Source organism: Diaporthe batatas (assembly GCF_019321695.1).
Source record: "Diaporthe batatas strain CRI 302-4 chromosome Unknown Contig00002, whole genome shotgun sequence".
NCBI lineage: Eukaryota > Fungi > Ascomycota > Sordariomycetes > Diaporthales > Diaporthaceae > Diaporthe > Diaporthe batatas.
Window position 1 is genome coordinate 864,310 of NW_025408549.1, and position 20,122 is coordinate 884,431.

At 54.2% G+C, this 20,122-nt stretch overlaps 3 protein-coding genes across 3 annotated transcripts; all 3 read right to left on the reverse strand.

Moving 5' to 3' along the window:
- Positions 1-1,603: 1,603 nt before the first annotated feature.
- KVR01_001072 (uncharacterized protein) lies at positions 1,604-4,471 on the reverse strand. The gene is made up of 2 exons (XM_044791971.1): positions 3,514-4,471; positions 1,604-3,252 (listed from the first exon to the last, which is right to left on the reverse strand). Exons 1-2 carry the CDS (start codon positions 3,909-3,911, stop codon positions 1,668-1,670), a joined length of 1,983 nt encoding a protein of 660 aa, XP_044649027.1. The 5' UTR covers positions 3,912-4,471; the 3' UTR covers positions 1,604-1,667.
- Positions 4,472-5,990: 1,519 nt separating this feature from the next.
- Positions 5,991-9,380, reverse strand: KVR01_001759 (uncharacterized protein). Its single transcript, XM_044792922.1, has 3 exons — positions 8,834-9,380; positions 8,624-8,766; positions 5,991-8,550 (listed from the first exon to the last, which is right to left on the reverse strand). The coding sequence occupies exons 1-3, from the start codon at positions 9,240-9,242 to the stop codon at positions 8,203-8,205; spliced, it is 900 nt and encodes a 299-aa protein (XP_044649714.1). The 5' UTR covers positions 9,243-9,380; the 3' UTR covers positions 5,991-8,202.
- Positions 9,381-12,194: 2,814 nt separating this feature from the next.
- KVR01_001434 (oxysterol-binding protein related protein OSH3) lies at positions 12,195-15,994 on the reverse strand. Its single transcript, XM_044785944.1, has 3 exons — positions 15,416-15,994; positions 15,247-15,323; positions 12,195-15,157 (listed from the first exon to the last, which is right to left on the reverse strand). The coding sequence occupies exons 1-3, from the start codon at positions 15,449-15,451 to the stop codon at positions 12,298-12,300; spliced, it is 2,973 nt and encodes a 990-aa protein (XP_044649389.1). The 5' UTR covers positions 15,452-15,994; the 3' UTR covers positions 12,195-12,297.
- Between the last annotated feature and the right edge of the window lie 4,128 nt (positions 15,995-20,122).

A 20,122-nucleotide genomic window follows, 5' to 3' on the forward strand; every position in this document is an offset into this window, starting at 1 on the left:
CCAACGCATGACATCCCGCGGAACGACACATCACATCCAAATTCCGAAACCCTCTCTCGGCCGCATGGCCTGTGGCCGGACACGCCCCCACTCCCCCAAGCATCTCGGCACACAGCGAGAACTGGCTAGCCGGTGCCAGATAAGGTTCATCCATGCGGTAGGTACCGCATGAATCAGGTAAGACGCGGTGAAGCGGGTACTGTTTGTTTTTTTTTTCGGTTCTTGGATTTAGGGGTCCAAGGGTCCAAAGGGTCCAATCCGAAAGTTCCAGGGGTGTTGGTTCGCCGGTTACTTTTTCCGTTCTTGGAGGCATCACACTTTCTACTCCATACCTCCTACTCCCTACCAGGAAGCTGAGAAACAAAGCCGTAGGTGCGGCTTTGGCTTGTGGTTTTAGAAACACTGTCCGCCCGACGGTCGGACAGTAAGTACCTAAGTACCTAGGTATGTGACTATCAGCTCCGATCGTGACTGCACGACCAGAACAACCGCACAGGCCTGCAAAAGCTTTGGTGCGATTTCGGTAAAAATTAAAAATACTTCTAACTTGAAGTTAATCCATTTTTGTTAACATTTATCTGAAAGAAGAAGAAGAGGAAGTTTCAATACCCCTAAGTTTTGAAGAACCCGCTCTAGTTTTATAAGTTCATGGTTTCTTAAAGAGAACGGAGATTCGCAGGGCAAAAAACGGAGGGTACAGGGCAACGTGTACCCCCAGTGCGCTAACCTTAATTTGCACCACTAATCTACTATATAAAACAACAATATATAGTCATTAACTATACATTTATTACCCTATATAAATGCTACTTTTATCGCTTCTACTTACCCCTATTGATTCTGCTTGCCCTTATTGCTTTTGCTTGCCCCTATTGCTTTTACTTGCCCTTATTGCTTCTTCTACCCTAGTAGTTTGTTTCCTTGTTGTCACTTAGGGCGCTTTAGCGAATTTTTAAGTACCTAAATCTCCTCTTAATAAGTCTCCTTCTTATAGATTGGTAGGTTTGTAGATTAGGGTGTTAAAAGGACTTGGTTAGGGTGGTGTGGGTAGTGAGGTAAGGTTGAATAAAGCCCTTTGATTGGCTGGCGGTACTTTTTGCCCTGTACCCTCCGTTTTTTGCCCTGCGAATCTCCGTTCTCTTCTTAAATCAGAAAAGGGGGGTTGAAAAAAAAGGAAAAGGGAAAAACGGGTTGCTTGAAACTGGATTGAATTCCACTTTTGCAAGTGTGTATTTGCATACCTGCCTGACATGTGATAGTTTTGGTTATGCAGTGGTTTTGGCATCCTCTATTATGCCAGGACACCTAGGGCAACAGAAGGTCTGACCACCGGGGTGTGTTGCGTTTGTGCTGCAAACACCAGTAGTTTCCGGTACACCTTTGTCTCTTTTCTTTTGTTTTCTTTTGTATTCTTTTTTTCTTCTCTGGCAACGCAAATGCAACACGAGGTCAACGACAGTGAAATAGAGAACACATCTCTTCGCAATTCTGGTTGGCCATCTACTGGGACTCGCCTGAGGCGCTTCTAGTCGCTCTACCACATCTTTTACATTGTGTACCACATTTGTGATGCGAGTGCGGGTGAAACTTAGCACCCCCCGAAAAGTGAACAAAATCGGAGCATGTGCTCTAAAGCGCTCTATTAACAGAATGACGGAACCCATTTCTCAGTGCAACCCGCTCTCGCCAGTCTCTGCCATATGCAGCTGGCATTGCACGAGTATGTCCACCATCTTGCCAACCTCTTGCAGGCGTGTTAGTACGACCTTGTTGCCCTCCACGAATCCCTTACACTGATATTTGATGCCAGTATCTGCACAAAACTCGCGCACAAGTGTCTGACACTTGCGCAGGTTGTGGCGAGGGACTCTGGGAAACAGGTGGTGTACTGCCTGGAACTGCAGGCCTCCATGCAGCCAGTCAAGCCACTCCGGGCAGTCGACGTCCATAGTTGTGCGGATCTGCCGTTGGGCAAACGACTCGGTCGGTCCCAGGTCAGAGGTCGGCGTGCCCCAGTGCGACAGGGTGATTTGTACATGAAGCAACATGGTCACCGCATGCGACGTAAGGACAAAGCCAACCCGTGTCGGCCAGTCGGGCAACGTGCGCCAGACAAGAGCGTATCCGAAAAGTGCCCAGTAGCATGACATGAAGACTACCTCGAGCCACCTAGTCCACCAGGCAGAGCCAAGCTGTGCTGCGCGGGGAGAGACCAAGTGAAGCCACGATAGCATATAGAGGTTGAAGCGTGCTACTCCCATTATGGGGTAGTAAAGATATTTCTGATATGGCACCAGAACATCGGCAGCCTTGTCCCAGACGAAGGTGAAATCGTAGAAAGTGCTGCGGATAGACTTGAAATACGTAGGCGTGTTGGAAAACAGAGGGATGTTCTGGATGTCAGGATCATGCTCCGGCATGTTGGTGACCAGGTGGTGGACGTTGTGGGAACTCTTCCACCAGCCAATAGAGAGGCCGCAGCAGAAGTCGCCGATGAAGGCGCCAATTATAGTGTCAACCACAAAATTCCCAGTGATCCCACGGTGGCCGGCGTCGTGGGCAGTGAACATGATCTGCTGCCAGAAAAGCCCGAGGAAAATTGCAGAAGACATATACCACTCGATGCGGAGTAGGTAGAGGAACGTGGCAAACAGCGCCGAGTACCGGGCCAGCTCCTTACCGTACTCCAAGTATGGGCACTGATACAGGCCCTGGTCCCGGATAGCCTTGTGGAGGGCCCGGTACTGTTCTCTGATATTCTGCTGCGTCTGCATATCCAAGGAGGGATAGTCACGAATACCGTCGGCGATTTCCTTTTGCTCGAGGGCAGCCGTGTATGCCTCGCGCGACAGACCCTTTGCGGACAGAAGCTCTGCGGTTTTGGCAGCCGCTGTGGCTTTTGAGTTGACGTTCCTGCGTCTGAACTCGCCATCCTCACTCTTGGTTGGCTTGGTGTCGGAGTCAGATGCGCCAACACTTGAGTTGCTGGAGCTGAGGGGATCGCGCTTGGACGACTGGCTGAATATGGAATTGTTGTCGTCGTCATTGTCGTCATCGGTGGCAGTAGCACGGTCGAATACAGCAGATGCAGTGGTGTCATCAGGTACGACGATGTCTGTGTAGGCTTCTGGCACAGGGCTCTTGAAGACCGAGGTGCCGGCGCGAATCGGCGGCTCCAGGTTGGTCCAGGGTTCTTGGACACGACCAATGCGGTAGGCCTTCATGATGGCCAGGGTTTTGTCAAAATGGTACCTGCATTATCGCCGATTGATCAGCATCGGAGTCGGCTAAGGAAGCAATGCGACCTGCATGCATGCGCGGGCAAAGGCTGCATGTGTGCCAAATTCAAACGTGCGGCCGTGGCAGGGTTTATATATTAAAAAGGATTGGGCCTTGAGACCTCAAACTTGAGCACATTCGTTGACCTCCGCCCGGGTGAAGGAGTTGGGGTTGTCGGTAGTCGTCGGGGGTGCGTTGGAGGATTGCCAAAGACAGCATAGTCGCAAAACTTACACGTTGATTTCGTCCGAGGCATCACGACCGACCATGTGGAGGATGGCCAAACGACCACCAGGATGCTTATTTATCCACCCATCTAGCTTCAGGGCGTAGCCCTCGTGGATGACGATGAGCTTGCCATCATCGATCAGCTCCTTGACCTCGCTCGCCGGGATGAGACGGTTGCGGTCGTTCATGGTATGGCGAGTGAGCCCAGATGGGCAACCTTGAGGCTGGGTTGCTGGGGCCGAGGAGGCTGGGGAGGAGCTCAGGCCAAGGTGTAGGGACGGCCCTTGGGAGCTCTCAAAGGGAAGGCGGTCGAGGGTGGGAAATGTCTCTGGCAGGTTGAAAGGCAGGTGCGACGGAGAGAGAGAGAGATACAGTTGCGCGCACAAAGGATGGGCAAGTAACATCCAAGGTTATTATTACACGGCCTGCTTACCTAGACTGCAAAAACAAAGAGCAAACGGAGAGCAGGGTGAAGGAGAGCAAACACGTCAGGGACCAGAAACAGGCCAAACCACCCACTTGCGCAAGCTGGGCGGTGGCGATATATAAGGGAGGTGCGTACGGGGACGGGACGGGGCTGGAGTAGGAGGAGGTAGGCATACTCACGGCAGTGTCAATCTGCCAGGCTCCTGCTCTCCGTGCCCGTTCGTGCCCCCTTGTCATTCTGGCTGTCTGGGTAGACAACAAGAAAAAAACTTGTAGGGGGTCGCTGCGCATGTGTGTGTGTGTGTTTGTGTGTGCATGTGTGCGTGGAGGCGTGTGTGTGTGTGCCGCGCAGCACCGTAACCCGCACGTATCCTCCCTATACGGGTACCCGTACTAGGAGAAGAGGACCATTGCCGCGGCGGGCGGCTTCGCACCTACCGTATCGAGGAACCCTGCAGGTATGAGAGGAAAACTGGGGACGACAATAAGGGGCCTAACCTGGCAGCTGGAGTCTTGGAACCTGGCAGCAGGGAAGGCGAGTAGGAGGAGAGTGGCCAAAGTGGATGCCCCAGACTGAGTGGACTGGCAGATTGGCAGACCGGCAGACTATGAGACCGGCAAGCGGCCCAGCGGTGGATCGGGACGGCTGCAACACGGAACTGCTCCAAGGAGAGACACAAGGAGATAGAGAGCTGTCTTTCTGGGGGGCGATACACATAGTGGGTACCTGGGGGCACTGGGTGGGAGCTGTCCGGTTGTTGCCTGTCAAAAATAAGATCAATAACAGGAACACGCAGGGTCGGAGGGGAGGAGAGAACAGTGAACAGCCAGACCCAGACCCAGACCCAGACCCAGAACCACAATTATCCAAGGGACAGGCGATGGGATCCGCCAAGCTGGCCCCAGGACCCTGAATCCTCATGTCTGCATGTCTGCATGTCCCTCACTGATCCTGTGATCCCAGGCGATCCCAGATGATCCCAACCAAATTGCTCCAGACTGCTCCAGATTGCTCCTCCCATGTGCTCCAGTGCCCGCCTTTCCCAATCGTCGCTCCTCTCCGGCCCTAGGGCCCGAGAGTCATTTCGCACTCTCCCGCTTGGCTCGAGCTGCACTTGACGTCCAAGCTTCCAAGCTTCTCGAAACGAGAGAAGCTGCGCCTCAGCCCCACTTCCACCGCCCCCCAAGTCGCCTGCCCCCGCCATTGGCCCCCGCCCTCCCACCGAAAACACCTCGTCAACTTGCCAGCTTGCCTCGCCCAGCCAAGCACGAACTGCACCTGCGGGACTTTGGGCGGTGTCTCTGACACACTGAAAGTGTTACTGAAAGTGGAATCCAGATGACAGAGGCCAGCCGAGAGACAGCGGTCGGCAAGGACGAAAAAAAAAAAGGTAGACGAGAGCGGACAAGGTGGGGGGGGGGGGAGGCGAGAAAGGAGAGATACTGTACTTTGAGAAGAGGGGAAAAGTCAACGACAGCTTGGTCCAATATTTTGCAAAGCCTGTTTGATACGGTGCCGTACCTGCGTCTGCCCGTCAATGTGGGCGTGCGCAACAGATTCAAAGCCTCGACCATGAAACGGTTTGAGATACAACAGCAATCTCTCCCACCTTTCCACTCACCTCTTCTATCCCATCATGTATGTACGTACCGAAACAAGCCCAGACAGCTTGCCTCCCGTCAGCTATGTCCTGCCACACAGGCATGTCGTTGGGATCTGCTGCTTCCTTGTCCCATCCCATCAGGTTGCCGGCCCGTGGCCCTGGCCTCGGCCTCTGCCAGGTTTGCCCCTCGAATCTACACAGTGCTTTTTGAAAATGCTCTCTGAATCTCGCCACTTGGAGTTGACAATGCCACAGTACCTTCCTCCGGTTTGTCTGTGGCCCGTTATGGTCGTGACCAGCGCGGGACCACGTCCAATTGGCCTTGGCATCCGGTCACCGTGGGTCGTCCGTGCCGTCCACATTTCTGGTGAACGGTGGGACACGGGACACGTTTCCAGCCTGTCCAGCTCGCAGAGCCTGTCTTGAATCGCCGTTGTGTGGAGTTTCCGGGGTAACCGCAAGACATTCGATGGCTTGCGGCGTCTCTTGGCTCGGTAAAAAAGCCTCGGCGAACTCCCCTCAGCAGCTAGCACGACGCGCCTCCGCTCCTCCGGGACCATTCATCTCTTTCGGTGAACTCTTGCAGCCCCCCGGTCCAGTCCCGCACATGCACCCAAATTATCACTAGCCTGGAGGAAGGTTGTGTTGCTGGTGGGTGCGTTTAACGACTGGATTCTTTTCCTCCTGTGTCCGCCCTGCGGTAATCCCCGGGGGTATCTTGGGTCGAATGTGTCCTGTATTGTTTGACCGCTGTGCTGTCACGCTCGCACACACAATTCGTCCAAATGGGCCGGCTATCGCATTGTTTCTGGCGCTCAGGGAGGACGATCTCGCCGGCGGGTGGTTGCAGGGTTGCACACCATCCTGGAGCCGTGCAGCTTCTGATGGCTGTGACCTGCATGTCCTCATTTCCATTCTCTTGGGATATAGTACGGCCTCGCATGCACTAGCAATCCAAGCCGCCCGATGTCACCTGTTGTGAGTGATTTCTTTTTGGCAACGGCCTGCCTTCCGCCACCCACAGGACGAAGGCAAGAAGGATCGTGCAGCCCACGCCGTGGCAGCCGTGGCTCGGTTCCAACTGCTTGGGAGAGGCTGTCGTTCGAGTTTCCGAAGCCACCATCGCTTAGCCCGTCCGCTATTGAGCCAAGTGTACCCTGAGCACATGTTCGTAAACCCAATGGCGACCGGGGGCGGATTCAACTTCCTAATGTGATCTCGGCTCCCAAGCTGTCGATATCCGTCTTGGCGTTGGGTACCACAGTAATTCCTCCAGGTTCGCGCAGCTTCGGCCACCTTGTCAACATCCGGATGGCAACGTGAGCACCCAGACCCAGGGCCAGGGTCTCTGTGAGGAAGGCGGCGCGTAGTTGTTGGAGTACGAAGGCGTCATCTGCTTGGGTTCGTGGAGTCGGGATCGCGCAGGCAACGTTGAACGCGCCGGGCGGCCAGGTCGTGGTTGTGGTAAGATCGACGACGCACACAGTTGCTTCGGTTTCGATGTTGATGTTGCTGGCTGCATCATCCCTTGCTGAGGATGTCGGCAGGCGAACCCACTTGGGTTTCGCGTTTCTTCCAGGCTGCTGGCGACTCCTGCACGTAGGAGTCATAACCAAGGCTGCGAGAACCAGCTTTTCTGATGAAATGTTCTGATGAGATGCCCCGGCCGTACACTTGTAGCAGGCCGATCATCGCAAGAGCCGTCGTAGACGACCAAGTTGGTGAACGGAAAGTGAGATGCCAGCAGCCAACCGATCGCTAGCTCTAGAGCATCCCGTACAAGGCGGCCCCGAAGATATAAAGACATGGGAACGAGTGCCCGGCTGGAGGTGCGCATGGAGGCCATGAGGATCTTGGCCACGAGCAGGGATCAATGCTCACAGTTCAGTGAAGAAGACGATGTGTTGTGTGTTGTGTATGGGAAGGGTGAGGGGCTCGCCTGTGCTCTAACTGAGCACTTGAGCATTATCGAGTAGTGGCGACGGCGCCCTTGATCTGACCGCCACAGCGTGGACCTTGGGATGGCCAGAACAAAAGCCCACAAGTCCTGAAGGTTGAGTATAAACAGGTCAGGCCAAATTATTCAGGTGAGGAGACCAGAGTAAATTAGAGGAAGAGTTGTGGTCTCGCGCCTTCGGACAGATGTTGCTTACATATCTACTCCATCGACAGTGGGCGGTTCGGAAGCTTCGGATGCTCTGTAAAGTCCGTACATCCAAACAAGGCTGAACCACTCATACACCCAGGATTTATTTAGATCTGACCACACCACAGCCCACGCCCCATGGCCCACGCGCCCACGCGCCCACGCGGCCACATACAACAAGTCTGCCGCGGTCACGCCGGGGATAGCCAACCCTCCCTTGTTATCCCCCTGTCTCGTCTGCTTCAAAGGACGATCCCAAATCAGCACTCGGGGAGTGCTCAGCACCAAATGCCCAACCTCGCTTGCGCTGTGATGTACTGGAGATGGATGGGCACTGCCCAGAGTTTCGAAGGACAGAAGATGCATACCCCAATGTCAGCACTGCCAGAACTGTCCGACCGTGCTCTTGGTCTAGGGCAGCGATTTGTTTGATCAAGTCTATCATTTCCATTTCCGCTGCTCATAAGCAATTAAGAGTGACATGTCTCCCGCTCACATGCTCCTGTAATGATGTCCCCTTTACGCCGAGACCTTTGCGCTGAACTTTGCCGCCGCCGTATCGAAAAGACTGCTCTTCTCCTCAAGGTCTTTCAGCAGCGCATGCTCGGGCGCCGCCTTCTTCAGGGATGCTGTCAGCTCTCCGGCGTCCTTCCCAATGATCACCTGCAGCACCAGCGAGTTGGCAATCGCCTCGGTATTGCTGGGGTCCTTCTTCAGCGCCTGGTCCAGCGCGGACTGGGCCTCTTCTGTCCTTCCCAAGTGCAGCTCTGCCACTGCCTGCGCGACGAGTGTTTGAACGGAGGAGGTGGATGGTGCTTGCGCGAGTTCTTCGAAGACGTAGAATGCTTGCTGGTACTTTTCGCCGCCCTAGGATGAAGGTAAAAGATCAATCAGCTCTTCTGCCCGCCCGTGATGCCCACGTAAGAAAAGGAGTTCATACCAGTCTCAGTCCGACCCAGGACTCTGCCAAGTTCACCAGGATGCTGTCTTGGGCCCACCGCCTCGCGGCAGTGACCTCTTTCAATGCCAGGTCGTTGCGGTTCTGTTGCAGATGGATCTGTACAATCATGGCAACTGCGTCGACTGTGGCATTGTACCAACGTCAGTCTCGCTGTCAGCTTGCCCAATCATGACTGGCAAGAGAACTCACGGTTCCCCTGGTGGCGGCCCAACAGCTGCAGCGCCTCGTCCGCCTTGCCCACGCTCGCGAGCACGGTGCCCCCCACAACCTGCACGATGGCATTCTCAGCCACGGCATCCCCACCATCGGCCAGCAGCTTCTCGATCGATGCGGCCGCAGAATCCTCCTTTCCAAGGCTCAGCTCCGCCAGTGCTCCGACAGCGTTCAGCTCGGGCTCCTTGGCGCCCGCGACCTCGCTGAGCACTTCCTGGCCCTGGCCAAGCGCAATGCGGGCGCGCAATTGGAGGACCCGCGCGGGCAGGTGGTTCTCGGCCGAGAAGGATGATGGGTCAAAGTCGTCGAGTACTGATTGATACTGGTACTGGTGGAACGCAGCGTGGATGTTGATTAATTCGCCTTCCGAAGAGTAGGGATCCATCTTGTCTTGTCGGTGATGCTCTCGCTTGTTCTAGGCACGTCCCCGTAGTTGAAAGCCCGTTTTCAGTTCTCTTAAGGCTCTTTAGAAACTCGACGTAATGGGTCAGGAAGGAGCGAGAGAATCGAGAAGGAGTGTGATGGTGGCGGTGGAATTATGAGGCCATCTGTAGGCTACGGCAGGTCCACGGATAAGAGCGATAAGCGCTAATGCACAGACCAGCCTGACAGGGGTAAGAGTCCAAGCCTCTCACCACGGAGAACAGAGTTGACAGTACAACATGGCTTCCAAGGTTATTCATTACAGAGTACTGTGAATTGGGAGACATCCTTCATTGGCTTGCTTGCATAGCTAGACTCCTAATTCCTCTCTCTGAGAGGGAATGCTCTAATTATAGAGTCACACACAGTGTTGCCTAACAGGCAACCATACTTCCTTACACAAAGAGTGATTGTCCCAGAGTGCGTCTCCAACTCTGTGAACTGTGTTGTCCAGCTTGTACAGTAGTAGACAGCTCCACATGAACTACCTACCTACCGAAGCGCGCACTAAGGTTCTTTAAACATGGCCTATATACATAGTAGCTATACCACTATGTGAGGCCACCGCCACACAAGATTGGGATATACAGCTGGCGCTCGAAGACCGTAAGCTCTAAATAGACGGTGATATCCCTGGTCATACTGATTGGAACCCAGTCGAAAGAGCCTTGAAAGCGGCTGAGACTTGCATTGAGTATGGCATCAACAAGTATTGGAAGCTGATGATTCTGGCGACTGCGAACATGACCTGAGGCCGCGAGAAGGGTGCCCTATCCGAGCTCTGGATAGGGTACAACGAGATTGGTCGACACAGTATGAGAAACAGCAAGATTCAGAGAGGGCGTCAGCGGCGCCGTCGGGAGCGATGCCTCCTAGCCTTGTCTGTGCACACGTGTACGTGCGGCACGAGGCTGAGACCATGTGCCCGCAGAGTCTTCTTACTCCGTTATTGGCATTGTGTCTTTTTCTACATCGCTGGGTCTTGAGCGTTGACCACTGTAGGAAGGCGCTACATACTTAAGTACGTTTTATAAGTATGGGAATTAACGGAACCATCTAAATCTGGGCAGTAGACTACGTAGTGGCTTCTGAGTTGAGTTACACGTTACACGTCAATCAAGGGTTTTAATTAAGAATTTGATGTTACTTTTGAAGTACTCAGTAGGTGAGAGCCTTGCATCGCGTGGATGACTGAAACATGTAGTTAGGAGGCACAAGTTCCCAAATGCTAATCGACAGTCGTGACCAGCTGGTCTGCTGATCCTTAGCACCCAAATAATACAGTGTCTTCCCAGGGTTTCCCCTGTAGCTTGAACCAGCGCGAAAGAAAAGTTACAACAAGGTGTCTTAGTCCGAGCCTCTAGCTGGGCGAACAACTGCACTAGAAATTTGAAATTAGCACATTGATATTTTTGATGAAATTAGAAACCGAAGGAAACAAGAGAAGCTTACTAGTGTGAAACCACAAGTGCAAACATGGAACTCGTCGCAGGGAGGGCATTTCAACTGCCGGGATTCCAGACTGCTGGACTCAAGCTCGACGGCGGGCGCAGCGGCGGCGAGACCGGCCACCAGGGCGATGAGAGGAAGGGAGAACTTCATTGTAACAAAGAAATACGGTGAATTTTGTGAACCAGACAAGGCTTCAGAGTATTGGTAGGTCTGAATTTGCTTGCGATGGTGGAATGGCACAAATATTCAAGGTGCTACCGTTACAAAGCCGGTGAACATGAAGGACTTCAGGAGTGCTGATTTATATGCTCTGACATCGAGGTTACTGACTAGCAAGCACATGTCTCCTTATTGTCGCTAAGTACCCTTAATGTCTTTTAAGCTTTCAGGGATAGAATAAATAGAAACCGGGTATTCGTATTACCAGCCTTGGAAGCTGCCCCATGCCTGTTCCTGACCAACTAGCGATACCTACAGCCATCCAAGCCCTCCAGTTTATTAACTTCATTTACACCACCTAGCTGCAACATCTTTTGGGCAAGCGAAGCAAGCAAATTACCCATTCTTAAAAGCCAACATGTGTTGGGATGGTCTTATCGGATGCCTTATCCTCTGGTGGAGAGCTGATACCTAGGTACCCTAGGGTAGCTAGAACATGGCAGACAGGGGCAGAGAGAACTATCGATAAGTTGTCGGTCGTAATTGTAGCCAGCGGCGAGGGCAAGGGCGGCAAGAAAACGCATGATTCATGACAGCATGAGTAATATGATGCAGTTAAATTTCATAGCTATGAGGATTAATTGCATGTCGAACATGCAATTAACTTGAGATTGGGCATATTCGGGTGGTATGACTAGTTAGGACGGGGTGTCGCAGCCCGACTTTACCTAGGTAGGTATACGAATTTCCGGTTTCACAGAATTAAGGCGAGTCAAGAAATCGACTGGTTCACCTCCGGCAATTCCGGGCAGTGTTTGATTCTAGACGTGCCAAGGGCTCTAAGGCTCTATATTCCAGGAATCATGTCTAACAAGCCTGGAAAGATGCTCAAAAAAATGAAAGGGCCTTCAAGCGGAATGATCCTGGCGGTCGAGAGATGCCGGGTGGGGGGGGGGGGGAGGCAGGGGCCATGCGGTGTTGAGGCATCAGAGTGACGTGACAAGAGACATGTAGTTATGACAGAGAGAAGTATACCGAGACAAGAGAAATTCTATTGTCCATTCGAATTCTAGATCTCAGGCTTTACGCAAAGCGGTACAGTATTTTCAAGCGGCCAGGGAGAGCTGTCAGTAGTAGACACTACATCTACTTGACATGTGTTCGATTTATCGAGTCCCAGGTCGTAGCTAGCCCCGGAGTTCTTCTCTTTCATCATTGCTCAATGTGTCACGGGTCTACTAGCTGGGCCGCCCGTGGCAATTTGCAGTGCGAGTTAATCCCGGCCGAACAAGTAGGCAGAACATTATTGTCGCTTCGAATGGCAGGGATGAATTTGACCGCTAGAGAAATGGCAATGCAGAAATATACAGATGCACTTGCCCAAGCCCAAGCCCACAGCTGACGACTTAGACGTCAAAGATGTGTTCCACGCCTGTCCACTGACCCTTGGCCCTCTCCTCCCAGTACCCATCCTTGCCAACCTTGAGCCTCCACACTTCCTCGCCATCCCCGACCGTGGCCACCTTGGTGAACCATCTGGGCTTGTGTTCGGCGCCCTTGTCCTCTAGAACCTTCCTGCGGGCCCTCTGGCCCTCCTCGAGCTTGACCTTCCACTCCTCCGCGTCGTCCAGCTTTCCCTCCTCGGCAAGCCTCTGGTCCTGCCTGAGCCTTGTGTCCGTCGGCGGCAGCTTGCCCTTCTCGAGAGGTGTGATCTCGTTGAGGCTGGCTGCGAAGGTTGTCATGCCGTAGGTGTTCGCCGCGTTGTCCACCAGGCTCCCTACGCGCCAGATCTCTCCACCGGCAGCCTTGCCGGCTTCCACTCTCCTCAGAGAGTTCGTCCATGTGCCCGCCAGCGACAGACCGGTATGTGTACCGGAAGCATCATACGTCTCGACTTGTACGTCCTCGCTTCGCCCGCCAAACATGCCTTTCGAGCGGAACTCAACGACAGCCTTAGCACCGGTGCCTTCGTTGATGACATGCATGTCATTCCCTACAGGTTCCACATACTTCTCGCCCATGACTACGTTCCTGAGGAAGACTGTGGCGATGTTCCAGCTGTACCGCTCCTCGGTGCCGTCAGGCAACCTCAGCACGACGCGTGCCCGGCCCTCGGTGGTGATCTCTGCAGACTTGCCCCAGAATTTCTGTGTAGGTGCAGGACTCTGTGCGAAGGACCAGAGCGACGAGTCGGCCTGCATCGCCAGCCGGACTGGCCGGTGCGTGACCTTTTCGACAATTAATCTAAGTCCACCAGGCACTTCGTTCTCGCCGCGGATGAGCTCGAACGTCTCACCCAGCAGTGGGTTGAAAGGCTTGCGAATGGCACGCTCCTTGCCGCGACTCCCGCTGAATTGAGAGATGGCAAAGGCAGCGACGTAGAGGATACGTTCATTAGGCTGGTTCTGTTTTGTTGCCTGGTCGAGCAGATTCGCGTATTCTAACTGTTCGGCGACACGCTGTAGGAGAGATGTGGGCTCGTTGGCGGAGACTGGCATGCTGATTGTTGAAAGGTCCTTGCCGACATTCTTGCGCACAAAAGCTATTAGGCTGGGAGGCATGACCTTGGCCGGAGGAATGGTCTTGCGCCGCGCAACCTGATCAGTCACCGGCAGAGGTGTGAGTGACTTTGGCTTGCTGGGGAAGTAGTCATCCTGATTCTCCGAACGACCTGCGGCATCATCATCTCCTTCAACGCTAGAGACGGACGACGCATCGTGTACCTCGGCCTCGTCCACCTCCGAGGCGGGGGTCTCTTCTTCGCTCTGGTGATCGATGACGAGAAGTTGCGACCGATCGCCAGCCTCTTCAGCATCGAAAAACTCATCCGACGTCGTGGATTCCATGCTCACCCGAGATGCAGCAGATTGCGCTGCCGGCAACCGGCGTCGCTTGCTGTTTGATAGCAGATTAGAGAATTCTGCCACGACCGCGTCGAGGTCTCCGAGCAGGGCGTTACAGTGCTCCGCCGTCGTGCTTTCATCTGGGATAGAAGCTTTCGACCTCCTCTTCTCTTCCTTGGTCGTCCCGTTAGGGGCGACAGCTGTTGCGGCAGTGTTGGGGCTGGGTACCGCCAAGGCTGAAGAGACAGAAGGTTGCATCCCCGGTGTTATCGAGGCGCTAGATTTCCGTTTCCAGAAGGGCTTCCTCTCCGGCATTGGCGTAAAGTAATCACCCTCTTCCGCCACGGTCGGGGTCCCAGGAGAGAGATGGGATGACGGTGGCCGTGGACCATGGGTCTGCTTCTGTGCCGCCATATCCTTAACAAGCCGTCGGAGCGCGTCGCGCGACCCAACGACACGGCTGACCAGAGCCTCCACCTGCTGCCATTCCCGGTCTTCCTCCTCCTGGTTATTCGGCGGGGCGATTAAAGAGCGCCGTGTTACCTGCCGCTTCACCGGTTCGGGCTCCAGAAAAGCTGGATCAAGGCCCCGGGCAATCCGGCTCGACTTCTCCAGCGCTCGTGCCCAGTCCGTGAAGTCTCGGTCATTGGAGGCTCTGAGATGCCAGATCTCGGCGCCAGAATCGATGCTGATTTCCCTCCTTGTCTCGTCCGCGGCAATGGCTGCCAGACTCAATGGGATGGCTCCTCTGAGCGCGGAAGAGTTCCGAGTGTGGTAGTAGGAGAGGGTGCAGGTCGCATAGTCGAGCGAAAAGAACCGTCTCGCGTAACCTTGGCCCTTCTTGCGCCTCCTCTTCAGCAGGGCACCGGTGTGATAATTCCCAGAGGTCATAGAGTTGGCGGCCTCACTTCGCGCGTTGGATGCGGCCCGGCCCCTTGTCTTCTGGCTGTGAAGACTATCCACCGACTCTCCCGCGCTGGGCCTCAGACTGGGGCTTGGGCCGCCCTTGTTTCCCAAACTCGTCCTGCTGGCGCTCGCGCTGTTACCGGCCTGCAGGTTGGGCAAGTTACGCGCAGTCTGCGGGGGTGCGCCGGTAGGGTACGTCAGGAGCACAAATGTGGCAGTCTTGGAGGTTTGTTTCGAGAAGGTGTTGTCGAATATGAGGCCATACATGCCGCCATGATCGTGATCGACGTCCCAAGTGCCCATGGATACCTTGTCGGCCTCGCATTTTCCATGCCAATGCACGACCCTGAAGCCTTTCTTTGTCAACTGTTCCTGAGCATTGCTCGAGTCCTTCTTTGCGAAGACGCCCTTCTTTCCGCTCTCAGAGGTGCCATCGAGGGCGTCGGTCGCTTCTTCGGACTGGTTGATGGTGAGGTTGGTGCTGCCGCTGCCGGGGTGCTTGACAATTCCAAAATTGCTGCGGTTTAGGCGGGACTTATCAGTATCTGGGAACCAAGCTATGGGCACAAGCAAAAATTAGATGGAGCCCAAGGCAGACAGACTCACATGGACTTTTTGTGCGGCTGAACACTCCATGAAATGGTGTGGCCCTCGTCTACCTTAACCCATCGGACAATGTATGACTGCGACAGCCACACAGCACGTCAGCCTCATGTTGTCGAGATCGCGAGGTAGCAGCTACAGTAGCCCGTGCTGGCTCAGACGCGCAACCCACCTTGGAGTGAATCTCGAGCTGCTCGATACCGGCCATGATGGCTGGCGGTGGTTTCGCTCGCGTATTGGTCCCACCTAACGTAGAGTAAGGCAATTGAAGTGTGCTCGGAGGCGGCTACGCTCCATAGGACGAGTTACACGAGCCACTGTCGGGAGAAGCAGGGGCGATTTTATTGTGGACGGTCTAGCTCGACTGGCTGCCCCCTTTTTTCTTGTGGCCGGGATGTTTGGTGGGCGGGACAGCACGTCGAGGTTTTGCCAGTGACGACGATCCGGGAGGTGGGTGGACCTTGAAGCAGGCAAGTCGCAGCCGTGACGGGACGAGAGACGGGTGACGGGTGACGAGTGACGAGCAAAAGGGCTCCGGCAATGGCAGGCTGACGATGCAGTGCAGTCGGCGCAGCCCAGGATTTGACCTGAGCGACTACGTACTTAAGTAAATACTGGGGGTTGGTCGGGTTGGCTGGTTTGCAAGTTCAAGCAGGGAAGGGACGACGCCTGTTGGGGGGGACGTTTGTTGACGACGGACCACGTAACCGTTTAAAACCCGCGCGGGTGGCATCGTTGCTTAGCTCCCGTGCCCCCCCCCCCTTATTATTTTAGCAGGCAGCACTTTCCCTGTTCTGCACATTGCCCACCAGCGCGGGACACCTGTGCAACTCCGTCATCAGATTGGGAGGGATTTCACCGCTCGCTAGAATCTGCCGTTTTCGATCTGACAGCTCCCAGAGTGCCAGTGCTCCTGGGCTAACGAACCTGCCTGGGTACATGGGTACTTCAAGTAGGTACTTAGGTAGCAGCACAGCAAGAAGGTCAGCCAGGTAGGGCTCATTTACAAGACCCCCGAGGCTCACTGCCAATCCTCATTCTGGCCACTCTGACCATCCCATCCATTCCATCTCGGTTAGCACTCGGGGCTTGTGCAACAGCTCTGGTTCATTTCTCGCACGGCATGCACACACTCACACTCACACACTCACACTGGCACTAGCACTGGCACAGCAACCCCCCAGTCCTCTTGTGCCTGCCTGCCTGCCTGCCTGCCTGTCTGTCAGACCTCAACTTTGGCACTGACACCCCACCCATAGCCCTTGTGCGAGCCCCACGCACGTCATAAGCAGTCGCCCGCTCGGCTGGGCGGCTCTTACATATGGCTGCAGCCTGCATGCATGCACATGCACCCTCACTCTTCCTGCGCCTCCCTGCGCCATGGGGCGCCTCATCCGGCGTTACCGACTAATAAGGCACGGGAGTCCTGGACCACAAGCGGGTAATTCCATCTCGTGAGCCACACGAGCCGGATGCCGTGGCCCTCGGTCGAACATCGTGTCGGCATCAAAGTGACCGACTGACTACCAGCCAAGCATGTCCGAATTCGACGACTACCTCGTGAGCTATCTGCTCGACCATTTGGGCACGCACTCCTTTGAATCGTGGGCATGTGGGCAGCGGGCCGGTAACTACCTAGGCAGCCTGCACAAATTCATCTATATCATTACCACCGCCCTTACATGCTTTAATCTATCACAACAGATGACGACGAGCGTTCAAAACATCCACCTGGTTGTTCAATGGGCAAACCTGAAATCCAGCCTCTTGTTGCCCTGGTCCTTGGTGAATTCCAAGTAGTCCCGTCGCTCTGCCTCACTCATGGCCTCCCAGCGACGAGCCTTCCACCTGTTCCTAAGGACATAGTAACACTTGGTGAACAGAAACAGCACAATCGCCAACACATTGATCCCAATTAGTATGCTATTTCCCCGGTGATATAGCGGCTTGTCATCTTCTCGGTATATGTTGGACGAGGAAATGGATCCCACCTGCTTCATCATGGCGAACACGGACGCACTGATGGCCCTGGTGCGCACCGATCCAGAATTCTTGCTCGTCCAGGCGACAACGATTGCCTGGCAGTAGGGGAAGCTGAGCAGCACAGTGACCAGGGCGTAGGTGCCCCGCGCATCAACCATAGTACCGGGCCAGAAGCGAAGGGCCAGCAGGCAGGGTAAGCTCCAGATGCCTTGGACCATGGAAACAAACGCTCGCTCGTCGACATGTTCGCTCACCCAGGTTATGGCCAGAAGGGTAAGAATGCCCATGGCTGTGCTCGGGATCACGAGAAGGTTTGTGATGAACTGCTAATCGTCAGACAGGCTTCACAACTTGGCGACGGGCAGGGGCGGCCTCACAGGATCAAAACCGAGCTCACGAAGCGTCAGGGTGAGGTAATGTTCCGGCGGGTTAGTGGGGATGAATATCACTGTGGCCATGGCGTAAAGCTGGGCATGTCAGCACCTAGGTAACTTTTGTGGGCTTTGTTTGAGCATCATCCGTCGGGGGGCTACACATACAGGCCATAGATCGTAATCCGTAACAGCTTGCCAGAGCCGCCTAGGAGTAATTGGCATGCGGTTATGCATATCGCCCTTTGACGGGTCATCTCGGAGCACTCTATTCACCACTATGCGTTCCTCTCGGTCGGTGAACCAACCATTCGGGCGAAACCAAGTCCGCGTCTGGACCGCTGAGGCTGGCATGAGGAAGAAAGACGCGACTGGGGCTTGGTTAGCATCCTTCTCTCTTTGTTCAATATGACCCACTCAGTTAGAGCTGCTGTGGCATCAGATCAAAGGTGCGAGAGCATCTCAGAGCGAGAATGCTCACACGCAGAGACGGCTTCAAGTTACTTACTGCCAACGCTTAAGGTGACCAACCCCTCGACTGTGAGATCGTCAGAAATGGCTTCTTTCTCCCTAATATCCAGCGGCGCCGGGGTATGCGCGGTCAGGTCCAGGGGGGGGGGGCACAATACCTAGAAATAACCATCTCCATCCAGCCAGACCTTTAATACCATCCATATGAAGTAATGCAAATGCGAGAAGCGATGTGGCGATACCAGTGAGGCTATTTGCTGTCCAAAAGAAGCCTAGTCGCATCGGCAGTTCTCGGCTGGTGTAGAAATATGAGAGCCAGAGAACGAGGTCGCTTGGTTTCAATTAGCATGATATCCTAAATAATGAGGAAATTCGCTCCAACAAGAGGCCCCATCGGCTTCACAACAAGGGGCAGCCTCTAAGGTACATACGGGATAAACCCTCCCTGTTTATTGATGTCAGTCGATGATCTTCGGTGTTGAGACGTTCTTTCTGGAACGTATATACCTCAAAAATACCCAACAATGCTCTTGTTGCATAGAAACCATTCCTATCCGTCATACCAGCCTGGGTACAGGTAATGACCGACCTGTGTCATGTCGTCAGTCGAGTTATCCCCATTATCCCGCAATATCAATATTGATATTATGTGTAACGTTAGTTAGATACGCACCAGACCACCATCTGGACAGGAATCCATCTATCAGGTCCGAACTTTTTCGAAATGAGCTGAGACGGCACCTCGGAAAGGAGGAAACAGACGTAGTAAATCGTCCGGCCGTAATTGTACTCGTTGGTGGAAAGTCCCAGCTGGTCTAACATGTTGCCCGAGACTGCCTGGCCCAGGTTGTCGCGGTCCGCCTGTAAAGCGAAGCACATGATGCAAGCCCATGTACAAACGTGCCAGTCCAATCTCCTGACGAGGCCCCTCTCCTCCTCCCTCGACCACTCCAGCTCAGGGTCGAATGCGTGCCGGCATTCGTACTGCGCCTTCTCGTAGACTGCTCTGTAGTGCTCCGCAACCGCGGGGTCCGCAAACGGGTTAGCGACAAGGTTGTCATCGACGGCAGATCGGGTCTCATCAGAGGTATTTCCAATTTTGCAAGGCTTCTTCGTGTCCCCTGGCCCCTGGACCAGGGCGGCCTCGCTGACTCTTTGTGCGGCCATCATGGAGTTGACGGCCTGGTAGTCGGGTTGAATCCCTGCCCCATCAGATAGGAGAGGAGTGTCCATGCTGGCTATATAAACCAAATGCACAGGAACAGACAACCCCACACCCTAGGAGGAGATCGTCGGAATGCAGGTGCGGGATAAGCAATGAAACCTCTCTATGTAGGAGTAGACTGGTGTCAGCAAAAAGGCCTATGGTGAAGGCACCCCACACACCGCTCCTACAGCCTATCACTATATAGCTACCTACACCCTTTGGTTGTAAACGCAGGTGCTGTAGCCACCTGATGGCAACCGCGCTTCTCGTGGGGGACTATCTAAGGCTACATATTATACCTGCATATACTTTCGGCTAACCATGTCGTGCAAGTGCTAGTCATACACCGCGTCGAGACAAGTTACATTGCGGTGAAGGGCATTGATGGCTGTGTGTAATTCAATTAATGCTCATGCGGATACATGTAGATTAGACTTTGCAGTTTAAATGTGGGATCTATTCTGATCGGTAATGCATACAACAATTCCTACTGCGGCGACAGTTGCTGTGTAAAATAAAAGTACAACCCATGACAATGCGAGCCAAGGCGATCAAGTGACAAGGACTCAAGCCCGTCGTGACCGACACACCCTCAGGCGACAAACAAGGTTGCATCGGTGACAAGCCTCGTGGTAGCTGACCCATACGGAGTACATGAAGTTGAGCTGCAGCCGGCCAAGACAAGCTCCAGCTGCCTTGAGACCTCTTACAACCCTAGCCATTCCAAGCTGGCGTCTGCCACACCCTATTGCGGCAAATACCAGTTGGGATACATCGCCGGCCACCAAACCAACGCACGCAACATCCTCGGCTCAGATGGGGGAAGGAGGGAAAAAGCAAAGAGATG

Excerpts from the sequence above, each read along its gene's own strand:
- KVR01_001072 (XM_044791971.1), bottom strand. The coding sequence starts at position 3,911 with ATGTTACTTGCCCATCCTTTGTGCGCGCAACTGTATCTCTCTCTCTCT. Across the intron at positions 3,253-3,513 it reads GCCTCGGACGAAATCAACGT|GTACCATTTTGACAAAACCC; the intron begins GTAAGTTTTGCG and ends GCGATAATGCAG.
- KVR01_001759 (XM_044792922.1), bottom strand. The coding sequence starts at position 9,242 with ATGGATCCCTACTCTTCGGAAGGCGAATTAATCAACATCCACGCTGCG. Across the intron at positions 8,767-8,833 it reads GGGCCGCCACCAGGGGAACC|TCGACGCAGTTGCCATGATT; the intron begins GTGAGTTCTCTT and ends ACAATGCCACAG. Across the intron at positions 8,551-8,623 it reads CCTGGGTCGGACTGAGACTG|GGCGGCGAAAAGTACCAGCA; the intron begins GTATGAACTCCT and ends CCTTCATCCTAG.
- KVR01_001434 (XM_044785944.1), bottom strand. The coding sequence starts at position 15,451 with ATGGCCGGTATCGAGCAGCTCGAGATTCACTCCAAG. Across the intron at positions 15,324-15,415 it reads AGCTCGAGATTCACTCCAAG|TCATACATTGTCCGATGGGT; the intron begins GTGGGTTGCGCG and ends TGGCTGTCGCAG. Across the intron at positions 15,158-15,246 it reads CAGCCGCACAAAAAGTCCAT|CAATTTTGGAATTGTCAAGC; the intron begins GTGAGTCTGTCT and ends CCTAAACCGCAG.